We start from the raw sequence: 23,472 nt of genomic DNA, 5'->3' as shown, positions 1-23,472 counted from the left end.
ACAGATATTTTTTCCTCGCTGTGAAGGAACAACAAAGCCTCACTCATTCAGTGACCGGAGCATACATTTGTAGCAGTGAATTGAGATAGGGAGGAGCTGATCCAGTGGTGGTCCTGAAAGCCAACATTAAAAACTTAAATTTCATTATGGCCACAACTGGGAGCTAGTGGAGTGTGATCAGGAGGGTGTGAGATGGGTTCTCTCTCCCTGAGTGAAGACAAGATGTGTTGCTGTTTTCTGAATCATATGTAGAAGATTAGTTGCACTGTTTGGAGGGCCCTCCGGCGCTTGGACGAGTAACTGGGCTGCTTATTCTGATTCTCCTAATGTTGTACACAAACCTGCATGACTAGGCCGCTGTTGAAATGTTGTTGGTCATCAAACACTACCCCGAGGTTCCTTGCTACAAAAGGATGTTGTGGTCAGCTGATGGGTTTACAGGGATTACTAAGAGCTCAGTCTTTGCGAAGTTAAGCTGCAGATGATCCTTCATTCAAGCAAAGATAGAGCTGAGCATCATCTGCATAGCAGTTGTAGGAGAGGCCATGTGCCAGTGCCCAAGAGGAATCCATACTTCTTGTGGAATGAGCCCTTAAGCTCACTGGGGAATCAATCCTCTGGGGTTGACAAACATGCTGGTGCAGTACCATAGCTCCTTCACCATTCAATTAGAAATGAACTGCAAGGATCGGATAACCTTACATTGTGTGGCCCATGAAATAAATAACCGATCCTTCTTTATGAATGATAGTGTCCTGTTTATATAATAGTGTAACACTCATACAGGACACAAAGTGTGCAGTTTAAGCTGCTCCTCTGATGAAACGATTTACTTCACCTTCAAAACCTATGTGCCAAGCCAAAACAGTGGCCAGATAGACCTAAATAGTAGAAAACACCCTCCCATTCTCCATTAACCTCTTAAACTCTGCCAAAAAGTGTTTCAAAATGTTGCTGCTTCATTTACACGACCTTCCTCATATAGTATCAGCCCAAATATGGTCTCATTTCAAAGCTTAGAGTCTCCTCTTTACGAGGAATACCATAACTTCTAGTTTTATGATTCATAAAGTAGTAAAACTATGCTTAGAATTTATGTTGTTCCACACACAAATTTCCGCCTAACGATTGTGAAGAATTCTTACAAAGAATGTGTTTTTCTTATATTTTTCACAAAACAGACAAGTCATATATCACAAGAAAGCTCTCATTCTCAAGAATCTGACCATATAAATCATTTTATTGTGTGACAAACACAAATCGAATAATCTTCAATTGAATTGCGATGTCAGAATATAATAAAAAGTGTTTCAAAATGTTGCTGCTTCATTTACATGACCTTCCTCATATAGTATCAGCCCATAAATGATCTCATTTGAAAGCTTAGAGTCTCCTCTTTACTAGGAATACCATAACTTCTAGTTTTATGATTCATAAAGTAGTAAAATTATGCTTAGAATTTATGTTGTTCCACACACAAATTTCCGCCTAACGATTATGAAGAATTATTACAAAGAATGTGTATTTCTTATATTTTTCTCAAAACAGACAAGTCATATATCACAAGAAAGCTCTCTTTCTCAAGATTCTGACCATATAAATCATTTTATTGTGTGACAAACAGAGATCAAATAATCTTCAATCGAATCGCGATGTCAGAATATTACCTCAAGAGTAAAATGACATATTCTATAACTTTCCTCCATATTCTACTGCTTCAGTTAGCCGCAAATAGCCACAAACTAAACAAAAAGCCATTTTATCTTTTAGATTAGGATCTCTTCTTTCAAACGAGACCATTCTCACGTTTCTGCGTTGCTTCATTGCTGAGAAATCCGTTGTTTTGCCAGACGCGCTTTTCCATCCACTTGCGCTCTTATGTGTGTGCGCTCTGAACCGCTCAAGCAGCTGCGTGTGTGTCTGCGGCCGCGCTCAGAGCGTCTCAGTAGATCAGATTACACTCTCCGGCCGCCCGCTGTGCTGAACAGAGCTGTGAACGATGACACAGACGCATATCCAGCGCGTAGAAGAAGAAGTGTCATGGAGAGGTTCCGGGTCACACAAGATGCTTCGACGGTTCGGGGAATTGTGGGATATGTAGTTTTTGGACTCTTTGAGTGTAGATATAATGTCTCAGAGGAATATAGCGGTCGCCATTATCCAAAATAGACGCTAAATGAATAAATAACGGGCCGTTTCCATGGAGAGCAGAGGATCCGCGGCTCATAAGCGCGTCTATAAGTATTACAGCGCTTCTATTCAGGTTTGTTTTATTCCTATAATTACTTTGAAACGTAAAGGACACCAAAACAATCTGCTAAGCTATGTATTGAGTGTATATTGAATATTGACAATAAAGTACAGTAGGTGTTTCAGTAAATACACAGGCAAACATAAAAATGAAACATAATTCAGTCAATAATCATGAAAAGTGCTATGGTACATAGTAAAATAGTATTCTAAGGGGTAATATGCTTTATAAAACCTGTTTTTGCTAAGAAACAGAAGTATACTTTTAGGGGAAAAAAAGTGGGGAAATAGGGGTAAAAGGGGTAATGTGACTCCCTTTGGTTATAATTCAATAACTTTCAATTAGAAACTGTTATATGAAAAAATCTTTTTTCTGGTATATCCTGAGACCTAGTGGAATCAAACAAAACAATTTGCAAAGAACTGAGACACCTAAATCCTGAGTTACAGACTTTCAAAAAAACACTTTTGAAAAAAAAAATCAAAAAGCGCCTATGATTTTTTTGTTTTTATTGTAGTTTTTGAAACCTATATAATGTTATTTATAAATAATTACACTGATATTATGTAGTTTAAATGGTTTTCTATACAATGAAACCATTTTTTTTAATTTCCTCCATTGTATGTGTATAGGGGAACCATTTGAATTTAGGTAGGCCAAATGCAGGCGGAAATCCCCCAAATAGCCGCAGAGTGTAAGGGGTTAAGCACTGCAAAAAGAATATATCACTCACCGAACACTGAAAAGGAATAACTCCTTTACGAGTACACCAGTCCTCAAACACACGCCATTTGAGATCATTCAATGAGTGCATCAATATCGCTCTAGCACTCTGGATATTTTTTTTACAATATCCTGGCCTGAGCGTATTCAAATTCAACCCTTCGCACGCCAGACCCATAGATTGACCTGAAGGAGCTGAACAGTCTCTGGTAGCCATAGCCTCCCCTGCCAATGACGGGCTATCAATAGGAGACATAACCCGTTTTCTCTTACTCTTGTTTAGGGTGGATGGGAATGCATAAAGCAACACATTTGGCCATAGGTGCACTAGCGCATCCACACACAAAGGCACATGTTTGTCCCGGAGACAAAAATATAGTGGACACATTGTGTTTGCCTGTGAGGACAAGAGATCTACCGCAGCCCTGCTCTACTTTTATCTTCTGCGATGGAATAAGCCACCTCTTGGCATAGTTGATTCAAATTCCCAGATTTATGAGATGAGATGTGAGCATCTCTGTATCCTGCATCTCTGGAGTACATATTGTCATCCAGATAAACAGATATCCAGGGACATTTGTGTCTTGGTGGAGATAGTACTGTTTCTATGCACCTGTCTCATTGCAAGTGAGACCTTGTGGGGGAAAGGGTTGATTCCCCTTGACCAGAACTTTAGAAGATGCAGCCACCTTCTTTCCAAAATCCTGGCCGGCGTTACGTGACATTGTGCACAACTTTCTGCATCTACCAGTGCGGCCCTAACATATGACATATGACACCATGCAATGCATATGACACCCATGCAATGCACATCGGATGTGAATCCCTGTTAGAGATCGTGAATCTGGTCTGAAACTTAGCTCGCCTTGACACATTAGCTTTGACAGGACACCAGGTTATTGAAAGCGAAGTAGAAAAACTTGAACAGGTAAATCCACAACAGATTCTAGCAACACTGCATTTAGCACCGTCAACTTTAATTGTACATTTATTCAAATTAAACCAGGGTAAACTGGTATGGGAGATACATGCTAACAGGGACACTAAAGACCACATCCTTTAGTGTCGGTCACAAGCGTAAGGTTTACCTGCACAGCTTTCAATTCCTGAATGTGGTGGTCTTTAGAATGCATGTATATATTTACCATAATCTAAGTATATAAACCTTGTCGACTTTGTGTTTTTTTTTTTTTTGGCTTGAGTGAAGGCGTGTGAAGCTGAACATGTTGCTCGCTGGAACCCGGAGCTATCAGAGCGACTGCAGGTTCTCCAAACAGAAGCTGTCCGTCATAAAGAGGAAGTCGAGAAGTCTAATGCTGAAGTCCAGAGATTGCTGGCTCTTTTGCGGGAGCTTCAGTCTGAACGTCTGGAACAGGACAAAAGAATGGTTGAGCTGGAGAGGTATATGCCAACTATTTTTTTTCTGCCCAAAGATAAACTTTAAAAGTGAAAATATAATTTACTCATCCTCTTGTCATTCTAAATGCATATGACAGTCACTATTAACAAGCACCAAAAATAACAAGAATAAATAACCAATCATAGGACCAGTTGGAATATAATGCACAAATAAAATTAATTGATTATGAAAAGAGACTATATTTTTATGAGTGTAGTTTTGGGTGCATTAGAAACATGGTACATGAGGAAACAGAGATGAAGTGTAAAAATGTAAAAATCTTAAATATTTACAAAACTAAAGTCTGCATTTTTATTCCTGGATTATCATTTAATATTTGATTGAGGAAATAGCAAAATATATAGATGTAGAACATTCAAACTGATTGTAGGGGGGTGCATTGTAACATCAACAGGGGGAAACTATATATATATATATATATATATATATATATATATATATATATATACATACATACAGGTCCTTCTCAAAAAATTAGCATATTGGGATAAAGTTCATTATTTTCTGTAATGTACTTATAAACATTAGACTTTCATATATTTTAGATTCATTACACACAACTGAAGTAGTTCAAGCCTTTTATTGTTTTAATATTGATGATTTTGCCATACAGCTCATGAAAACCCAAAATTCCTATCTCAAAAAATTAGCATATCATAAAACGGTTCTCTAAACGAGCTATTAACCTAATCATCTGAATCAACTAATTAACTCTAAACACCTGCAAAAGATTCCTGAGGCTTTTAAAAACTCCCAGCCTGGTTCATTACTCAAAACCGCAATCATGGGTAAGACTGCCGACCTGACTGCTGTCCAGAAAGCCATCATTGACACCCTTAAAGTCCCCCTGAAATCAAAATTAAAGTTTTTTGGCTTTTAGTATGAATATATTAGCTTTAAGATTATCTATAAGCTAGTGTGCTTAAAAGCAATGACAAAATTCACGTTTACAAGATATGAGCATTCAAAACGTACAGTCTCGTCACTTCCGCCAATATGAATCAAGGATTTGGATGATATCACCGTGCACTTCAGTTTCTAATCAAACGTTCTGTCCAATCAAATGCTCTCTAGAGTCCGTAGTGTCCCGCCCCCTACACAGAGACGCAATACACGGAGCAGATCGTATGTGCGATCGGCATGTGTTAAACTACACAGCCTCAGCATGATTATGATCACTATTTCGTTTTAGCAAGAGTTTCATATTGAATCTGTGGGTGATTTATTAGTCTGTGGCTGTCACAAGCTTACAAATGCGGCCTTGAGCTCAACGGCTCTGGTCGGAGCAGAAATAAATGGAACGCTATTCGCTATTCAAATTTAGTGGGCGGGGCCGGGGCGATATGTTTTTGTTTCAGTTAAAAGAACGTCACCACATAGAATAACGCTGCATGTTTCAAGGCACTTCAGTGGACCTTTAAGCAAGAGGGTAAGACACAGAAAGAAATAGGCTGTTCCCAGAGTGCTGTATCAAGGCACCTCAGTAGGAAGTCTGTGGGAAGGAAAAAGTGTGGCAGAAAATGCTGCACAACGAGAAGAGGTGACCGGACCCTGAGGAAGATTGTGGAGAAGGACCGATTCCAGACCTTGGGGGACCTGCGGAAGCAGTGGACTGAGTCTGGAGTAGAAACATCCAGAGCCACCGTGTACAGGCGCCAGGTCAAGCCACTTTTGAACCAGAAACAGCGGCAGAAGCGCCTGACCTGGGCTACAGAGAAGCAGCACTGGACTGTTGCTCAGTGGTCCAAAGTACTTTTTTCGGATGTAAGCAAATTTTGCATGTCATTCGGAAATCAAGGTGCCAGAGTCTGGAGGAAGACTGGGGAGAGGGAAATGCCAAAATGCCTGAAGTCCAGTGTCAAGTACCCACAGTCAGTGATGGTCTGGGGTGCCATGTCAGCTGCTGGTGTTGGTCCACTGTGTTTTATCAAGGGCAGGGTCAATGCAGCTAGCTATCAGGAGATTTTGGAGCACTTCATGCTTCCATCTGCTGAAAAGCTTTATGGAGATGAAGATTTCATTTTTCAGCACGACCTGGCACCTGCTCACAGTGCCAAAACCACTGGTAAATGGTTTACTGACCATGGTATTACTGTGCTCAATTGGCCTGCCAACTCTCCTGACCTGAACCCCATAGAGAATCTGTGGGATATTGTGAAGAGAAAGTTGAGAGACGCAAGACCCAACACTCTGGATGAGCTTAAGGCCGCTATCGAAGCATCCTGGGCCTCCATAACACCTCAGCAGTGCCACAGGCTGATTGCCTCCATGCCACGCCGCATTGAAGCAGTCATTTCTGCAAAAGGATTCCCGACCAAGTATTGAGTGCATAACTGAACATAATTATTTGAAGGTTGACTTTTTTTTGTATTAAAAACACTTTTCTTTTATTGGTCGGATGAAATATGCAAATTTTTTGAGATAGGAATTTGGGGTTTTCATGAGCTGTATGCCAAAATCATCAATATTAAAACAATAAAAGGCTTGAACTACTTCAGTTGTGTGTGATGAATCTAAAATATATGAAAGTCTAATGTTTATCAGTACATTACAGAAAATAATGAACTTTATCACAATATGCTAATTTTTTGAAAAGGACCTGTATACACCAAAGCAACAAAACAGAGCAAACAGAGTGAATACAAACAGAGCTTCCAAGTCATTCTCACTCCTAAAGCATCCGCTATTGTCACTTGTCCAACAGCTCTGCATGTTACTATAAAGACAATAAAAGCATCTGTTTCTGTTCATCCATTATTGTCCATCACCTTTAATGAGAAACTTCTGCTGTCAATATACTAATGCAAAGGGCATAACTATTATTTAATTTCTCAAAATGTCTTAAGAAATTTGTAGCTAAAATGTGTATAAAAGATTTTATACACAGTTGATGATCTATTTATAAAGTTAAATGCACCTTTAACTGGAAAAGTATGGGGGGGGGGGGGGGGGTTGGTACCAGTGACAGATACAAATGGTCAGACCCAAACAACATTATAATTACTCACTTGAATATTCTGACAAAAAGCACTTATAATGCGATCGAGAACACCTTTCGATGCAATCATTCAAATATTCTGTGTTGCAGACAAGTGAAGGAGCAGAATCAAAAGCAGTCTGTCAATCCAGGCCAGAATGGAGATATGAGTCCCAATACTTCAAAACAGGTAAGAGAGGCATTTTGTATGTGAATTTCTGTATTGCATTTTAAGCTTTTCTGATCCAAGCTTTGTGCGTCTTTATTTTAGGGGCACTTCTAATCCCATCTCCTTAAGTGACACCAATAAACTTTTGGAAAAGTCGTAGCACAATAGTTTACTTACATTTTCCAGCCTACTCTTATCATTCAATGTCTTGAATAAAATTTTAAAAAGTATGGTTGTTTGTGTGTTATTAGTTTAATCAGACTGTGTTTGCAATTATGATTTAAGATATAAAGAGAACATGAAAGATAAACTGGAAGTTTGCATGATAAACAATGTGGTGTTTATGTAATTTTACTCTCCTAGTTGGATGATTTGATGGCAGCTCTAGAAAAAATCAGAAAAGAGTTAGACGTCACAAGACAACGGTTATCGTCTACACAGAATACTCTGTCTGACCGTGACAATGAGCTGAGCAGGATACGAGCTGATCACAGTAAACAGCTAACAGAGATCCTGCAGTTAAAGTGAGTATGAACACAAACTTTCACTGACTTGTTTTTGACATTATTTTAATTTTTTCCTTTAATCTTTATTCTAAATGCTAAAGAAAAAGCTGCTTTCAAAAACTTCTGTGGGTATTTTTGTGAACGCCCTGTGGCCAATCAGAGGTATTTAAAATTAATTCATACCATGTAGGTATTGCCAAGAGATTCCATCTTGTAAAATGTGCTCATGTCCTTGCGCAACTCATAATTGCAACTTAGAATTTGTCTTTGAAAACTGCTTTTGACCACTGCATCCACTAAGCAAGTCATTGAGTAACATCCATTGTCTGTTATACTCATGTTAGCTGCTGAATGATTCTGGCATTGTGCTTCTGCCAAATCCATCTTTTCTTCCTGAAGTTCTGTTATATGGCATATGTCCTGTGTTATATGGCTCCTACTGTTCATCTTAGACAAACAGATCAGCTTTTTGTTTGCATTGATGGCATCTGGAAATGTGCTGCTATATCTTTGCAAAGCAGAGATTGTTGAATTGGATAGGTGATCATTACAATATAAAAAGCCCCTGCCAGGAGGTACATATCTCATGTTATTCTGCTAGGGCTGTGTCTGAATTTTGGACCACTTTGAGAGGTGTCTCCATGGCAGATATCTTTGCAGACACTACTTGGACTTCTCTATGTACTTTTGCTCACATTTACATGGCCGATGCTGCTACCACATGCTGTGAGTTTGAGTTTTCAGGTTTTCAAGTGAGTGCCATTCCTCCTGATTATGTTGGTAGAAGTCATCCACTAGTGCTTAAGCACTACCTTTTGGCAGTCAAGGAATAAAAGAGAAGGCTAAAATGTTACTAAAAATAAATTTCTGCCTTATCATTTGACCAAAATGCACATTGGATCGCAGTCAGAAGTTATTACAAACACTCAAACACTTTTAAGCAAGTGTTGTGTTTAATCTTATTAATCGTGAAGCTTGTGGCTATAATTGTTACCCACATACAATTATATTTCATGATGTATTTTATCAAATTAAATCACATAAGTAAATTGTATAAGTATATTGTAAGTCAATTTTAACTTTAGTTTTCTAAAAAGATTTTTAATTACAGTAATATAATTTATATCGAGAGCAGAGGGATGTGGTGGGAAAGGTATGTAATGCCAAAGTAAAGTGATGCCACAAAGGTGTTCAGAAAATCTTTTCTCCTGACAAAATCAATGTAATGGCAATATTTCCATCCACTGAATGTAAGCTTCTCTATATTCCAAGCTTGCCGGGCTGCACTGGTGACTTCATGTTCCTTTGCAGGTCGTGAAAATTATGAAAATAAATCTAGGAATTATTGGATTGTTGGATTTCAAATCAGTAGGGGTTAAGACATCAAAAGTAATATTATAGCTGCAAGCAGCAATTACAGGGCCAAGCACACCAAAGAGAAAATGAGGAGCTAAGCATGGCATGGAGCACCAGACCAATTGCAACAATGAGTAAAAGGAAGCCATTTTGAGATGATTTTAGTCAAAATGACAGAAAATAGTGTAGAACTCCTAGTAATATGATTTAATGGCTTATCACTTTTGACCAACAGTCATATCAATTTGGTGTGTTTAGTGTGATGTGACAAATGCACACAGAAAGTTTGGTGTCATTATAAGCTTTGCACAGATAAAGCCTGAGAGTCATTTTGGAATCAACCCATAAAATTTGTAGTGGTGCTGTACAATAATGGTTTATTAACATGAAGTCCATAACTTTGTGTCAGCATAGTCTGAAGATGATCTGACTCGATTTTGGTGAAAATCGGACTAACGGTCTAGGACGAGTTAGAAAAAGTGCAATTTCAACATCAATATGTCGAACAGGGAGTGGTATTATTGGTATCTATGTTGTCGGCGTGACCCAAGGAATATTTTGAGACCAGTTTCATTATAATAGGCTAATGCAATCTACAGTTATTAGCATTTTTGGAATTTAATAATTAATGGTTAATGAATGGTTTATTACTCTTGACCAATCGGTGCGCTGTTACCAAATTAATGTGGTGTAATCAGTGTGAGGTGACAATGCCACATACAAAATTTTGTTTTGCAGAGATACATCTTCACATGCACTTTGGCATCTTTCCAGCAAATTCATTGATGCGTTAAATGAAAACGGTTTTGTATATCGACACGAAATCCATAAACTTTTGTCAGCATGGTCTGAAGATGATCCGAGTCAAATTTGGTGCAGATCAGACAAACCGTCTAGAACGAGTTTGAAAAAGTAGATTTTTCAAACAATTAAAAATAGGAAAAAAAAACTAATCCTTACGATTTTTGAATTCTGGTGTTTATTTGACTTGGCATGAGCCAAGGATTCAGAGGAAAAAAAGAATTTTGATTCTGTGCCTTACTGTTTAAAAATTATTAGCATAAACATGAGTGAAAATTTGGACAAGTGGTGGCGCTAGAGAATTTGAGTTAGAGACTCCAAATTTGCTATGGTTAATATTGAGACTGTCCTCTATCAGTGTGCCAAATGTTACAACTTACCCACAAGCGGTTCGGAGTTAGTCAGAATCCATTAAGTGAGTGAGCTCACTGAGTTCTGCACACTCACAAATCCTCTCATTAAAAGAGATTCATTGTGCATTTTATTTTTTATTTTTTATATTATTATAATGGGAGTTTTCACAAAAGTGTAGAGCTGTCAGTTTGCGGTGAACTGAAGTGACTGACTGAGTGCCCCTTTCTCAGTTTCTATATCTAACCCATACATTATTTGAATAAAAGGTCAATTTTTAAAGTTGCTAACAACACATTTCAAAGGGACAACCATATTTACTGTGGGATTTTAATCCAAAATTGTGATAAAAATGTCAAGGAAATGCATAAGAAAATGCCAGTCTATATCTGGATATGTGACAAAATCAAAAGACAACACTTTAATTTTGGTAAATATGTTAGAAATATGTTAAATATGTTAGAAATATATAAAATCAAAATCTACATAAAGGATTAAGTCTTATACACAGAATGGAATCCAAACCTCAAAGTGCAGATCTGTGCACATCAAAGGTTTGCGTGCTGGCGTTTTTGTCTCTCGTAACACTTTCTACGTCATATTGTGTGTGTCTATACTGAGTGTGTAAGTACTGGGGCGTGTGTTTCTGAATGAGTGACATTTTGGGCCTGCCACGGTTGAGTTAGACATGTGAAGAGACAATGGTCATGTTTGTGTGTTATGTGTATATTAGATACAGGGAGGGGACTCACTCTGATTGTTCATTCTCACGGAGAGACGTGTCTTCTGCAGTCATGGGCACAGCGTCAGTGTCAGAAAAGCACACATCAAACATGTTTATAAACCCCTGTGTACTTAAATGACAAACTGATGCATCACAAACATTACAATCGTGCAGAGGCATGTCAGAGTTTGGCACGCTTGCCACCTAAACCTGTTGTTACAGTACACACAATTATACTATCAAGCCATTTTACACAAAACAACAAAAACATCTAGTGGAGATTAAAGCATTTATACAGACATAATGCATTTGTCTATTTAGATTAACAACTATCTTACAAAATATTAATTAAGTAGCAAATTAGGACTTAAACCTACCCCTCACACAAAACATTCTGCATTTTTAGATTTTTAAGCTTGTTTCGTCATTGAGAAAAAAGTCACTACAAAGATACACTGGTTTTACTATCCATGTGGGGATGTTTGGTCCCCATAACATTGGGAAGTTTTAGACACACACACACACACACACACACACACACACACACACACACACACACACACACACACACATGTTGGGTTTACATGTTTTATGGGGACATTCCATAGGCGTAATGGTTTTTATACTGTACAAACCGTACTTTCTATTGCCCTACACCTACCCTACACCTAAACCTAGCCCTCACAGGAGATTGTGCATACTTTTACTTCATCAAAAAAACTCATTGTGCATGATTTATAAGCCTGTTTCCTCATGGGGACCTGAGAAATGTCCCCACAAGGTCAAAATCTACTGGTATTCCTATCCTTGTGGGGACATTTGGTCCCCACAACGTGATGAATACCAGGTGTACACACACACACACACACACACACACACACACACACACACACACACACACACACACACACACACACACACACACACACACAGCCAGCCAGCCAGCCTCTTGCACAGTCATTTACTTTTATCATAATGGCAAGCCACACACTCTCTCTCTTTATCTGTGTAATCTGTAATCTGTTTCTCTGGCATTTTACAAAATGACATGGGAAAGCAGGAATGCAGGAATTAGTCTCACATGGCATTTATTATGTTTATTGGTACACAGGCATTGCACACTACACTAGTGGCTTTCAATCCTGTTCCTGGGGAACGACAGTACTGCACATTCTGTGTATGTATATACATACATCCATACCTCATACATACCTACATATACACACACACCCACAAACACACACACACACACACACACACACACACACACACACACACACACACACACACACACACACACACACACACACACACACACACACACACACACACACACACACACACACACACACACATATATAGCACTTTTGTTCTTGCCGTGTGCTTCAGTGAACAACTGCTTTAATATATTTGGTTCTGATCAAACAATTCAGCAGATTGTAATTCTGACTGTAATTCAAGGTTGTAATTCTAGACTGACCATAGCTGATTATTTTAAACAGGGAGAGGCAGATCTAGTCCTGGAGGGCCACTGCAAAATTTAGTTTAGGAAGCCCAAAAACACAAGTTTTAGGAAAATTATGCCATGTTCATAACTATTAAAAGTCCTGCAAAGGTCTTCATAAGTTCTTTAATACAGTTTCGAATGTTTTTGATAATCCTTGATAATTTTTTTTTTCTGTCTCACTAATGCAAATTTGTGAACATTATCTTGTTACCCCTTCAGTCGAGTCACTTCGACGTTACATTGGGAATCGCCTGAGAGACCGATCATCTCTGAGCCTCATATACAAAAAGGCCAATTGCAAATTGGCGAGTGGACGTGCGCGCCGGCCACGCCCCCGTACATACGGGTATATAAGATGGTGGCGCGCATCACTCAAACAGACTTTCGCTTTCAGAGCCCTCATGCTCAAGCCTTTCACTTCTTCAAAAAGAAAAACTTCACGTTCCTGCTGCTGCTGCTCTTCTCTGCTGGTGTGCCGATCGAATAAAAGAAACAATCTTCTGAAAGAGTGAATTTCTCGGCGCCGCCAGCGGGGTCCCGCGGGCGGCCGTTTTCACGGCCACAAAAAGCCTCCTGCTCTCCAGTGAGCAAGCCCCATTGAGTGCACAGTGGTGCCGCGGTTTCCTCCCTGGGCAGACCGGGACTAAAAGAGCAATTTCTCACGGCCGTATAAAGACGTGCGTTTCTGGGTGCGGCAGTTACCTCACCTCTTTGGACGGACATGAAAGCTGCTTCACATGTCTGGGCCTCGAACATGCTGAGGCAGCTTTCACGGATGGTTCGTGCGTTCACTGTGAACGCATGACCATGGGTATGTTGAAGACTCGCCGCTCTCTTGTGAGTAGGCCCCCCCTCGCGCCCCACGGCCGGCGGAGCTTTCCTGCCGCTGTGGCGAGGCACGAGGGGGATTTACAAGTCACGGTGCCGAACGTACCGCCGGCCCCAAAGGCCCTGCGGTCTTCCGCCCGTCAGCATACCCCCATCGGGATGCCAGAGCAGTACGCCTCCCCGCCATTTGGGCTGGGTGTCTCCTTTGGCGCTCCTCAGGAGGAAGAGATGTCGGTCGCTGCATCAGAGGGAGAGTCAGGGAGTGAGGAAGCTCTTCCGGCGCCGCAGTGCCCCTCCGTGGTTGCTGCTCCGTCGGAAATAGACTCTGAGCTCTCGGCTATGCTCCTCCGAGCCGCCAGGGGGATCGGTCTAGAGGTTACTCCATCGCCTGCGGCCGATCCTTCTCGGCTGGATGACTGGTTCCTGGGGGGGGCTCCTTTTTCATCTCGCCCGCCGCCCAGCTCCTCTCCCCTCGCCACCCTTGATGGCGGGGCGGCCAGGGGGTATGTGTCCGTTCCCCAGGTCGAGCGTGCTGTAGCGGTGCATCTTTTCCTGCGTGGCACCGCCACCTGGCGGGACCGACCGCATCTCCCCTCCAAGGCCTGCGAGCGCTCGTCCGCCCTTGCGGGCCGCGCCTTTCACGCAACGGGCCAGGCCGCCTCGGCCCTGCATGCGATGGCAACCCTGAAGGTCTACCAGGCCAAGGGGTTGAGACAGCTGCACGAGGGTGGTTCTGACCAAGGCGTAATGCAGGAACTCCGCGCTGCCACCGACTTTGCCCTTCGAGCGACGAAGGTCGCGGCGCGGGCCATTGGTCAGGTGATGTCCATGGCTGTGGTCCAGGAGCGACACCTATGGCTCACTCTGGCCCAGATGGCAGACGCCGACAAAACACGCTTTCTCGACACTCCCGTCTCCCAGAGTGGCCTTTTCGGCGACACTGTCGAGGACTTTGCCCAGCAGTTCTCCGCAATACAGAAACAGACAGAGGTGATTAAACACATCTTGCCCCGCCGCGAAGTTCCTATCCCGCCGGCGGAGTCGCCGCCTCCGCCTGAACGTCGCCGAGGGCGCCCCCCTGCGGCCGCAACATCCACAGCTCTGCCCCCCGCGGAGGCCCACGACGCCAGGTTGGCGGTAGGAGCCCGCAAGCGCAGAGCCAGCCACAGGAGAGCGGCGCCGCCCGCGCCACAGGGACCGGCCCGAAACACCCGCAAGAAAACTGCGAAACGTCCCTGACGCGGGCCGCCAGAGGTGATTGAGACTGCTCTTTAGGGGATGCTGACATCTACGCTCCCCGCTCCCGGTGGAGGGCCGGGGGCCACTGTGTACTTCAATGCTGCCGTCGGCCCATCGGTCGACGGTACCCACATTTTCACAAAAAGAGCAAAATTCTGACCTCTGGCCTTCGGCCTCGAGTTTCCTTCCTGAGCAGCACTTACACTCCTCGGAACCAGACTCGCGGCCGGCCTTCGCCAGCGCGGGAACACTACTTAGTGCAGTTAGACACTTCTCCAGGACGTTCATCCTTCTGGGTTTTTGTTTCCCTTCCTGTTTTCCCCTAGGCTGCCCCACCACGGTCACGTCGGTCAACGTTCCCTTGATACCACTACGCTGGTTGATACGGACGGTACGGCCCGGCACCAGGCGTCCGCCCAGACTCAGAGGTACCCCTTACATTCTTATTCGGGCAGGCGTGCCTCTGTTCTGCCTGCGGAGGTCGCATTCCTACTGGCGAAGGACGCGTTCCAGCCTGTCCCTCCATCCGGGACGAGGTCAGGATTTCACAGTCCCGTCTTCACGTGTCCAGTTAGAGTGGTGGGTTAACATCCGCCCTGGATGGAGCTCTGTTCCGGTCCCTTCTCAGGCTGTCGGCACACACGCTCACGACGAAGTACATACAAGTATGTTTCCGACTCCAGGGCTGGGTTGCAGCCGTCTCCCTGAAGGGCACCCGTTGTCGCGCCTCGATCTCTCCCGACACACACCCCTTCTGCGGTCTGCTCCGGGGATTGAGCGCTTCAGCGCGAGGTGCTTCCATTTGGCCAGTCCCTCTCCTCCCTGCCTTTTTTTCTAGGCCACGGGAGCTCCCCTGTCCCCTCTTCGGCAGACAGGAGTTCGCGTCTTCAACACCGCTCCTCGACTGGTGCTTTTTCAGCCCACTCGTGAGTTCCGTTCTGCGAATATAGGGACCGGTGCCTCGCACCCTGCCATCTGGTCCTTCAGGCCAACCGAGGGAAAATCCTTTTCCTCGGCCGGGAGCCTGACTCGGTCCGCAGACAGCCTGCCCTATTACCAAGCGCGCGCAGTCAGTGCTGTAGTCCCTGAGTTAATCAGACACAACTCAGCGGTCCCTCTCAAAATTCAGAGGCTCCTGGGGCACATGACAGCTCTAGCCGCTTGCCGCTAAGCTTGTTCCATGTGAGACCGCTTCAGCACGATCGAGTCCTATGATGGGCATGGCACCTCGGCTCACTCCGGACTGGCGTTTTCCCGCAGTATTGCCAACAAGTCAGCCCGTGGCTTACCACGGGTTGGGTTGCCATGTACGACTGATGCTTACAGCTCGTCCCCATCCGCTCCCACGGAGTCTAATGTGGCAGATTTTGCTGCTTGCCATTCACTTAAAGCAGGGAAACTCAACCGTGCAGCCGGTCGGCTCCCACGGCAGTCCACCCACCTGCAGAATGGTGGGTGACGCAGCTAGTTGGAACTATATCGGCAAGGCCCAGCCACATCCGCTCGCCCTTCCGACTCCTTCCATTGCCAGCTGCCTCTTTTCAGAGTAACACTGGCACACAGCTGACCTCCGGGGCCCAAGTACGCCCTTCCCCAGCGAGCCTCCTTGCACAGGCACTGTGCAAGTCCAGGGAGGACGAGGAGTAAGTCTTGTTGGTTGCGCCGCAAGAGTGGCCCACCCGGACTTAGGTTTTTAGTAACCGTTCCCTCGCGGCAGTCTCTCCCTGTAGGGCACGATTTGACACCCTAGACCTCTCCGGCCTTTCACAGGCCGTGATAGAAACTATCACTCAGTACCGAGCTCCCTTGACCAGGCAGGCTTACGCACTGAGATGAGGTCTATTTGCTGGCATTCCTCTTGCTCAGAGGACCCACAGAGATACACGATTGCAGTAATGCTTCCCTTCCTGCAGGAGAGTTGAGCGCAGGCTGTCCCCTCGACTCTCCAAGTATATGCCGCTGCTTCGCCGCATATCACATGCAGTAGATGGAGCAAAGTAGGTAAGCATTCACTGGTCGTGAGGTTTCGCAGAGGTGCCCAGAACGCACCTCATACCCTCTTGGGACCTTCCCGTCGCCTTCAGGGCCGCGGGACGCTCCAATTGAGCCATTGGCCTCAGTCGAGCTAGCATTCCTGTCATTAAGACAGCGCTCCTGACTGCCCTGGCTTCCATCAAGAGGGTAGGAGACCTACAAGCTGAGGTTCCTCAGAGGTGCTTAGAACTCACCTCATACCTCTTGGACCTCCCCGTCGCCTTTCAGGGCCGCGGGTCGCTCCATTGGAGCCACTGGCCTCAGTCGAGCTAAAATTCCTGTCATTAAGACAGTGCTCCTGACTGCCCTGGCTCCCATTAAGAGGGTAGGAGACCTACAAGCTTTCTCTGCCAGCAAAGCGTGTCGAGAAATTCGGGCCCGGCGACTCTCACGTTACCACTGAGACCCCGGCCCGGTTATGTGCCCAAGGTTCCCACCACGCCTTTCCGCGATCAGGTGGTGAACCTGCAAGCTCTGCCCCGGAGGAGGCAGACCCAGCCTTGCGATGTTGTGTCCATAAATGTGTGAAAATAGAATCACTCAGCACTTCAGGCGCATCTAGCAGCTTTTCTGCTTCCGGGTTCAGCAGAAAGGAAATGCTTCCCCAAACTGAGGTTGGCTAAATGGGTGGTAGATGCCTTCTTCCTGTTATACGCAGGGACAGCCATGATCCTTGGTTCATGGCACCTCACCAGCAGATGTAAAAACCGGAAGCTGCGGGCTGGGCGACACCCTACCTTCGCTTGGTTCTACAACCTTGCGTAGAGGCCGTTCTCCCATGTCCTAACATAAGGACTCGCAGGTGAGCGGGAAGACCGGCTGGTGTCGGCTTGCTGCGCCATTCCCACGTGGATCCGTGCGCTATTCCCCAGAATGTTCCCTCCTGCCCCGCAGTCAGGGCTAGGCGCGGAGTAGTCCTGCACTGTGATCCTGCCTGGGTCTCCTTTGCCCCGCAGGTTGTGGCTTAGTTTTTATTTATTCCAGCGGAGGAGACCGCTGTTTCCCTCGTGTATCCCTAAAAACCTTTATGGATATATTGAATTATTCTCATTTCCACATGTAAAAATTTCATGTGCTCCGCCCCCCCATCCCATGCTTCAGTACAACTGGCATCCCTGGAAAGGCCCCCTTACTGGGCCTCAGGGCGTTGGGAAGGTTACGTTACACTTCGCCTGCCGGCACGTACTCTTGTCAGCACGTGAAGTTGTGCGTAACGCGGTGCCAGGGCCGTGGCCTGTTCCATGGGTCAGTTCCCAATGTAACGTCGAAGTGACTCGACTGAAGGGGTAACGTCTAGGTTACGAAGGTAACCCACGTTCCCCGAAGGAGGGAACGGAGACGTTACATTCCCCTGCCACGTCCCTGGCGTCGCGCTGACGCCGGCTTGACCGGCTCTTCAGCGAAAACCTGTTTGAGTGATGCGCGCCGCCATCTTATATACCCGTATATACGGGGGCGTGGCCGGCGCGCACGTCCACTCGCCAATTTGCAATTGGCCTTTTTGTATATAAGGCTCAGAGATGATCGGTCTCTCAGGCGATTCCCAATGTAACGTCTCCGTTCCCTCCTTCGGGGAACGTGGATTACCTTCGTAACCTAGACGTTATCTTTGTTATTTCTTTGAAAACCTACTGTTGTAAAACAACTGTGATGTTGTAGCCTTTATAAGTTAGTCTGGACTTGCAGATTCGCAAAATCACAGTATCTGTCCATCCACTGTGAATAAATCACCATCTGAATGCATGACTTTTATCACTGAGATGCCGTGTAAATTTATTTTTGCAGACATCCACAGGAAAAACAATTACAATAATGAATTTGGTCCAGGCTTTAGAGGCAAATACATCCATTTAAGCTGTTTGCAAAATGTTCGGGGAAAGTTACTGTTAAAAACACAGCACCGCTTTTGCTGTATTGTAGAAACGGAGACTTTCTTTCTTACTTTTTTATTGAGTTGTAATATGTAATTCATATTTAAGAATCATTCACACCAAGGATAACTAAAAAGTTTTAATAATTTGTCGAATTATTTGAGATTAGTGAAATCCAAACCACAACTATAATAATAAATACAGAGAGGAATGATATCTTTGGAATTACTTTCAACATTTTTTTTGTTTGTTTTTCAGCTGATTGACAGTCAATCTGAATTAACCAAACTTTAATGTCTCTTTAACTATTACTGACCGAAAACTTTTAAAATTTTTATTTATTTATTTTGCTTAATCAGAAAAGGATAACACTTGGTGACATTTGTCGCATTACCTATGTAAATACACAAAAAACATGGACATGATCCTGAGGTCGGCTAAAAAAAAGTTACATTTCAAGGATTTGGTCACTATTGACCACAAAGGTACCAAGTGTGAACCAAAAATGAAGAGGCCCAGAAGGTTAATATAACAACGAACGTGACAACAGAGTTGGCTTGCAGGCTTTATTAAACAAGAGCGTTGAAAAACGGGATGATGGGAAATGTAGTCTGGTATGAAAAGGAGATGGAGACTTCTGGTGGCAAGTCGGAGAAATGTCAGGGACCAGATTCATGACAGGAATGCTCCAAACAATAAGCCATTGATCCAGACAATGGAACCAGCTGATGATCAATTGCTTTGATGTGACACGTGGTCTCTCAAATTGCAGGTTACATTTTTGTTATACAAAAGACACAAGTATGTATGGTGGCATGGTGAATATGTAAAGCTAAGTGGTGGTGACGTGTCTCAGTCTGTACTGGGCTACAGTAAAATAACAACACAGTTACAGGGGGTTGCATTATTTAAACTTTGTTTTTAAATAACAAGTGACAGTAGCTGCTGTTCAGTCTGAGTAAATGGGTGCTGTAATTCCAATCTCTTCTGAACATGTTTCCTTATTAGAATTACAGTCCACGTGTCACAAAAAGCAACCTGGTCTAAAAATGTAAGTTATTGCAGTTACTGTGCGTTGGGTTGGAAACAGTGCTCCGAAAAAAAAAGCCCTTTAAAAAACTATAATAGGCAGATTTTGCAGAACTATACTATGTGAATAAATATAAGAGAAACTAATAATAACTAATAGTATCTTGTACAACATCAGGGGTATCCAAATCCTTCTCTTGGAGGGCCAACATCCTACAGAGTTCCAAGCTCCAACACAATTTCCTGGAAGTTTCTAGTGAGTCTGAAGACCTGTGCTCAATTAGGATTACAGCTAAACTCTGCAAGACAGTGGCTCTCCAGGAGCAGGTATGGACACCCCTGTATTACAGCAACAGTATAAGCTTAACTCTCTGCATAATCACAGAATAAAAATGGCTTCATGCTTTTTACGGTTGTTGCGGATGCGTCAAAATGTAATTTGTGTAAGACAGAGAGAGAGTTTTTTGATTAGTCTAATGGTTAGGCAGCAGTTTGTTTAGATTCCCTGTCTGACCTTTTGGGCAAAATTGTGCCCCATATGGCATAAATTCTTCTGATCACAGGAAAAGAGCAGGAGATTGTGAGTTATCACCGAAATGCTCTTGATGGCTAAGTATGTCCTCTTGCTGTGCCCTCATTATGTGTGTATGTGTGTTTACGGTATTCTGTGTTTGAGTCTGCTTCTGTTTAAGTAATGACTTACTAATGACTTACCGTAGCTCGTAACAACCCCCCTCCTCTTACCTTCCCACCAGACAACAGGCTCTGCTGGCTGCTGTCACTGAAAAAGATGGCTGCATCAATCTACTAGAACTTTCTGCCATGAGAAACATGTCGACCCCCGAGGATGTGATGACCTTGAGGAGAGAGAAGGAGAGGTTTATAAATCACCAAAAACAGCAGGTCAGTTAATGTTTTTTCTTCATGTGGTTTTATGCTTTCAATGTAAAGCCAATCAGTGCGTGTAACAGTGCTTGCTTGCACTTACAACATAATGCATAGATAAAAGCAAAAAAAAAAAAAAACAAAAAAAAAAAAACATGGAGTCCACCTTGTATTTCCATGATTCACAGTCTGTTTCTCAATGAGTCTTTCCTTGTCCATGTTTGATGTTGAGTAGAGTTTTGGTCGAATGACTTTGCAATTTGTGCAGGACACACGTCACTGTATTGTCACTGTCATGGTTGGTTAGGCTAAAAACTGTGCATGGTTAGGCCACAGTGTTTGATAGCACTTTCCATCTGAAATTCAGAGTATATTCCAGTATGCCATTGACTCATTGTATTAATCACAACCGCTTAATAAAGCTTTAGTTATAAACAGTACCCGTAACCAACATTAACAGTAACTAACATAATGTACAAGCTATTAAAACCAAGACTGAGCAAGCTTTTGGGGAATGTTGTCTCTAGGCCAAACAGATGACTTGTAAACAGTTGGGAACGAGGGAAGGAATTTCAGGGAAGTAGCCATTATCTGTTTAATACTCCCCATGAGTCAATAATTTTCCAGTGAGAAAAAGATGCACAGGTGAGAACTGTTGTAGACACATAATTATTGTATAACTGTTGTGTAACAATTGTACTATCGTAGAAACATGCAGTGAATAAGAGTAGTCTTTGTCAATATAACACAACAACCACAAATGGGCAAAAACGCATATTTACACACACATACAAACATCATTGCCTCAAAAACACCAGGATGGATGAGATAAAACTATTGCTAATTGAAAATGTTCCATTTTATTGATCATTCATTGAACATCTAAAAGTTATCAATTATTACATGTTCCCATCAGCTAAAATAGGGTCAAACAGCTAAAAAATTAATGCCTGCAATGTCTGCTGTGCCTACTGTGGGAGAAAGGAGTAGAACTTGGGGCAGTTTGTGACCTTGTTTAGAGAGTCAGACTTGTAACACAATGGTGCAGTTTCGAGTCTCAGTAACGACAGGAATTGTAGGCGGGGAAGTGAATGAACAGCGCTCTTTTCCACCTTCACCAGGTGTGTGTTCAGAGTGTATATGTGTTCACTACTAGTATCCACCTGGATGATGCGACGGCAGCCATATTGCGCCAGAACGCCCACCACACACCAGCTTATTGGTGAAGAGGAGAAGATGACAATCAGTATATATAGTGGTGTGAAAAAGTGTTGGCCCCCTTCCTGATTTTTTATTTTTTGCATGTTTGTCACACTTTAATGTTTCAGATCATCAAACAAATTTAAATATTAATCAAAGATAACACAAGTAAACAAAGCATACAGTTTTTGAATGAAGTTTTTTATTATGAAGGGAAAACAAAATCCAAACCCACATGGCCCTGTGTGAAAAAGTGTTTGCCTCCTAAAAGTGTTTGTCCCCTATTTAATAACTGGTTGGGCCACCCTTAGCAGCAACAACTGCAATCAAGCATTTGCAATAAGTGCAATGAGTCTGTTACAGTGCTGTGCAGGAATTTTGGACCCCTCATCTTGGCAGAATTGTTGTAATTCAGCCACACTGGAGGGTTTTCGCCTTTTTTAGGTCATGCCACAGCATCTCAATAGCATTCAGGTCAGGACTTTGACTAGGCCACTCCAAAGTCTTCATTTTGTTTTTCTTCAGCCATTCAGAGGTGGATTTGCTGGTGTGCTTTGGATAATTCTACTGCTGCAGAACCCAAGTTTGCTTCAGTTTGAGGTCACAAACAGATTTCTAGACATTGTCCTTCAGGATTTTTTGGTAGACAGCAGAATTCATGGTTCCATTTATCACAGCAAGTCTTCTAGGTCCAGAAGCAGCAAAACAGCCCCAGACCATCACACTACCACCACCATATTTTACTGTTCTTGGGGTAATTTTGGTCGGCCGGCCACTCCTGGGAAGGTTCACCACTGTTCCGTGTTTTCGCCATTTGTGGATAATGGCTCTCACTGTGGTTCGCTGGGGTCCCAAAGTTTTAGAAATGGCTTTATAACCTTTTCCAGACTGATAGCTCAATAACTTTCTTTCTCATTTGTTCCTGAATTTCTTTGGATCTCAACATGATGTGTAGCTTTTGAGGATCTTTTGGTCTACTTCACTTTTTCAGGCAGGTCCTATTTAAGTGATTTCTTGATTGCGAACAGGTGTGGCAGTAATCAGGCCTGAGAGTGGTTATGTTTTAACAGGGGAGTGGCACTTTTTTCACACAGGGCCATGTCCTTCATAGAAAAAACCTTCATTTAAAAACTGCATGTTGTGTTTACTTGTGTTATCTTTGATTAATATTTACATTTGTTTGATGATCTGAAACATTAAAGTGTGACAAACATGACAGTATACTGTCCCCATCACTATATCGGGGCATTAGGACCCACACAGATCACAGGATGGGCACCCCTGCTGGACTCACTAACACCTCTTCCAGCAGCAACCTAGGCTGTATCCGAAATCACCCCCTATACCCTCAAGTAGTGCACTATTTGAGGGGACAGCCATTTTAAGTGGTGTTCGAAACCATAGTGGATGTTCCGAGTGCACCCATCAATCCCACAATGCACCGCGAAAACAAATGTACAATCGATGTACACTTAACGGCTAGAAATAACCCATAATGCACTGTGAGAGTCACGGCGCACAGCCATTGAATTCCTGTGTCTCGCCAAAAGATGGCGCCCGCAGCTGAATCATCCATCCGTTCATTTTACAACGCGCTCGTC

At 43.3% G+C, this 23,472-nt stretch overlaps 1 protein-coding gene across 1 annotated transcript in view; it reads left to right on the top strand.

Moving 5' to 3' along the window:
- LOC141287664 (ELKS/Rab6-interacting/CAST family member 1) overlaps window positions 1–23,472 on the top strand; it is a 64,117-nt gene that overhangs the window by 33,697 nt on the left and 6,948 nt on the right. The window contains exons 7-10 of the mRNA XM_073819812.1: window positions 4,182–4,375; window positions 7,483–7,561; window positions 7,904–8,064; window positions 20,542–20,689. Of these exons, the coding sequence (XP_073675913.1) occupies window positions 4,182–4,375; window positions 7,483–7,561; window positions 7,904–8,064; window positions 20,542–20,689 (582 nt within the window). The remainder of the gene's footprint in view (window positions 1–4,181; window positions 4,376–7,482; window positions 7,562–7,903; window positions 8,065–20,541; window positions 20,690–23,472) is intronic.

The sequence above is a fragment of the Garra rufa genome, chromosome 15, assembly GCF_049309525.1.
Source record: "Garra rufa chromosome 15, GarRuf1.0, whole genome shotgun sequence".
Lineage (NCBI taxonomy): Eukaryota > Metazoa > Chordata > Actinopteri > Cypriniformes > Cyprinidae > Garra > Garra rufa.
The sequence above is the reverse complement of the archived record's forward strand: the minus strand, read 5'-3'. Positions and strand labels throughout refer to the sequence as shown.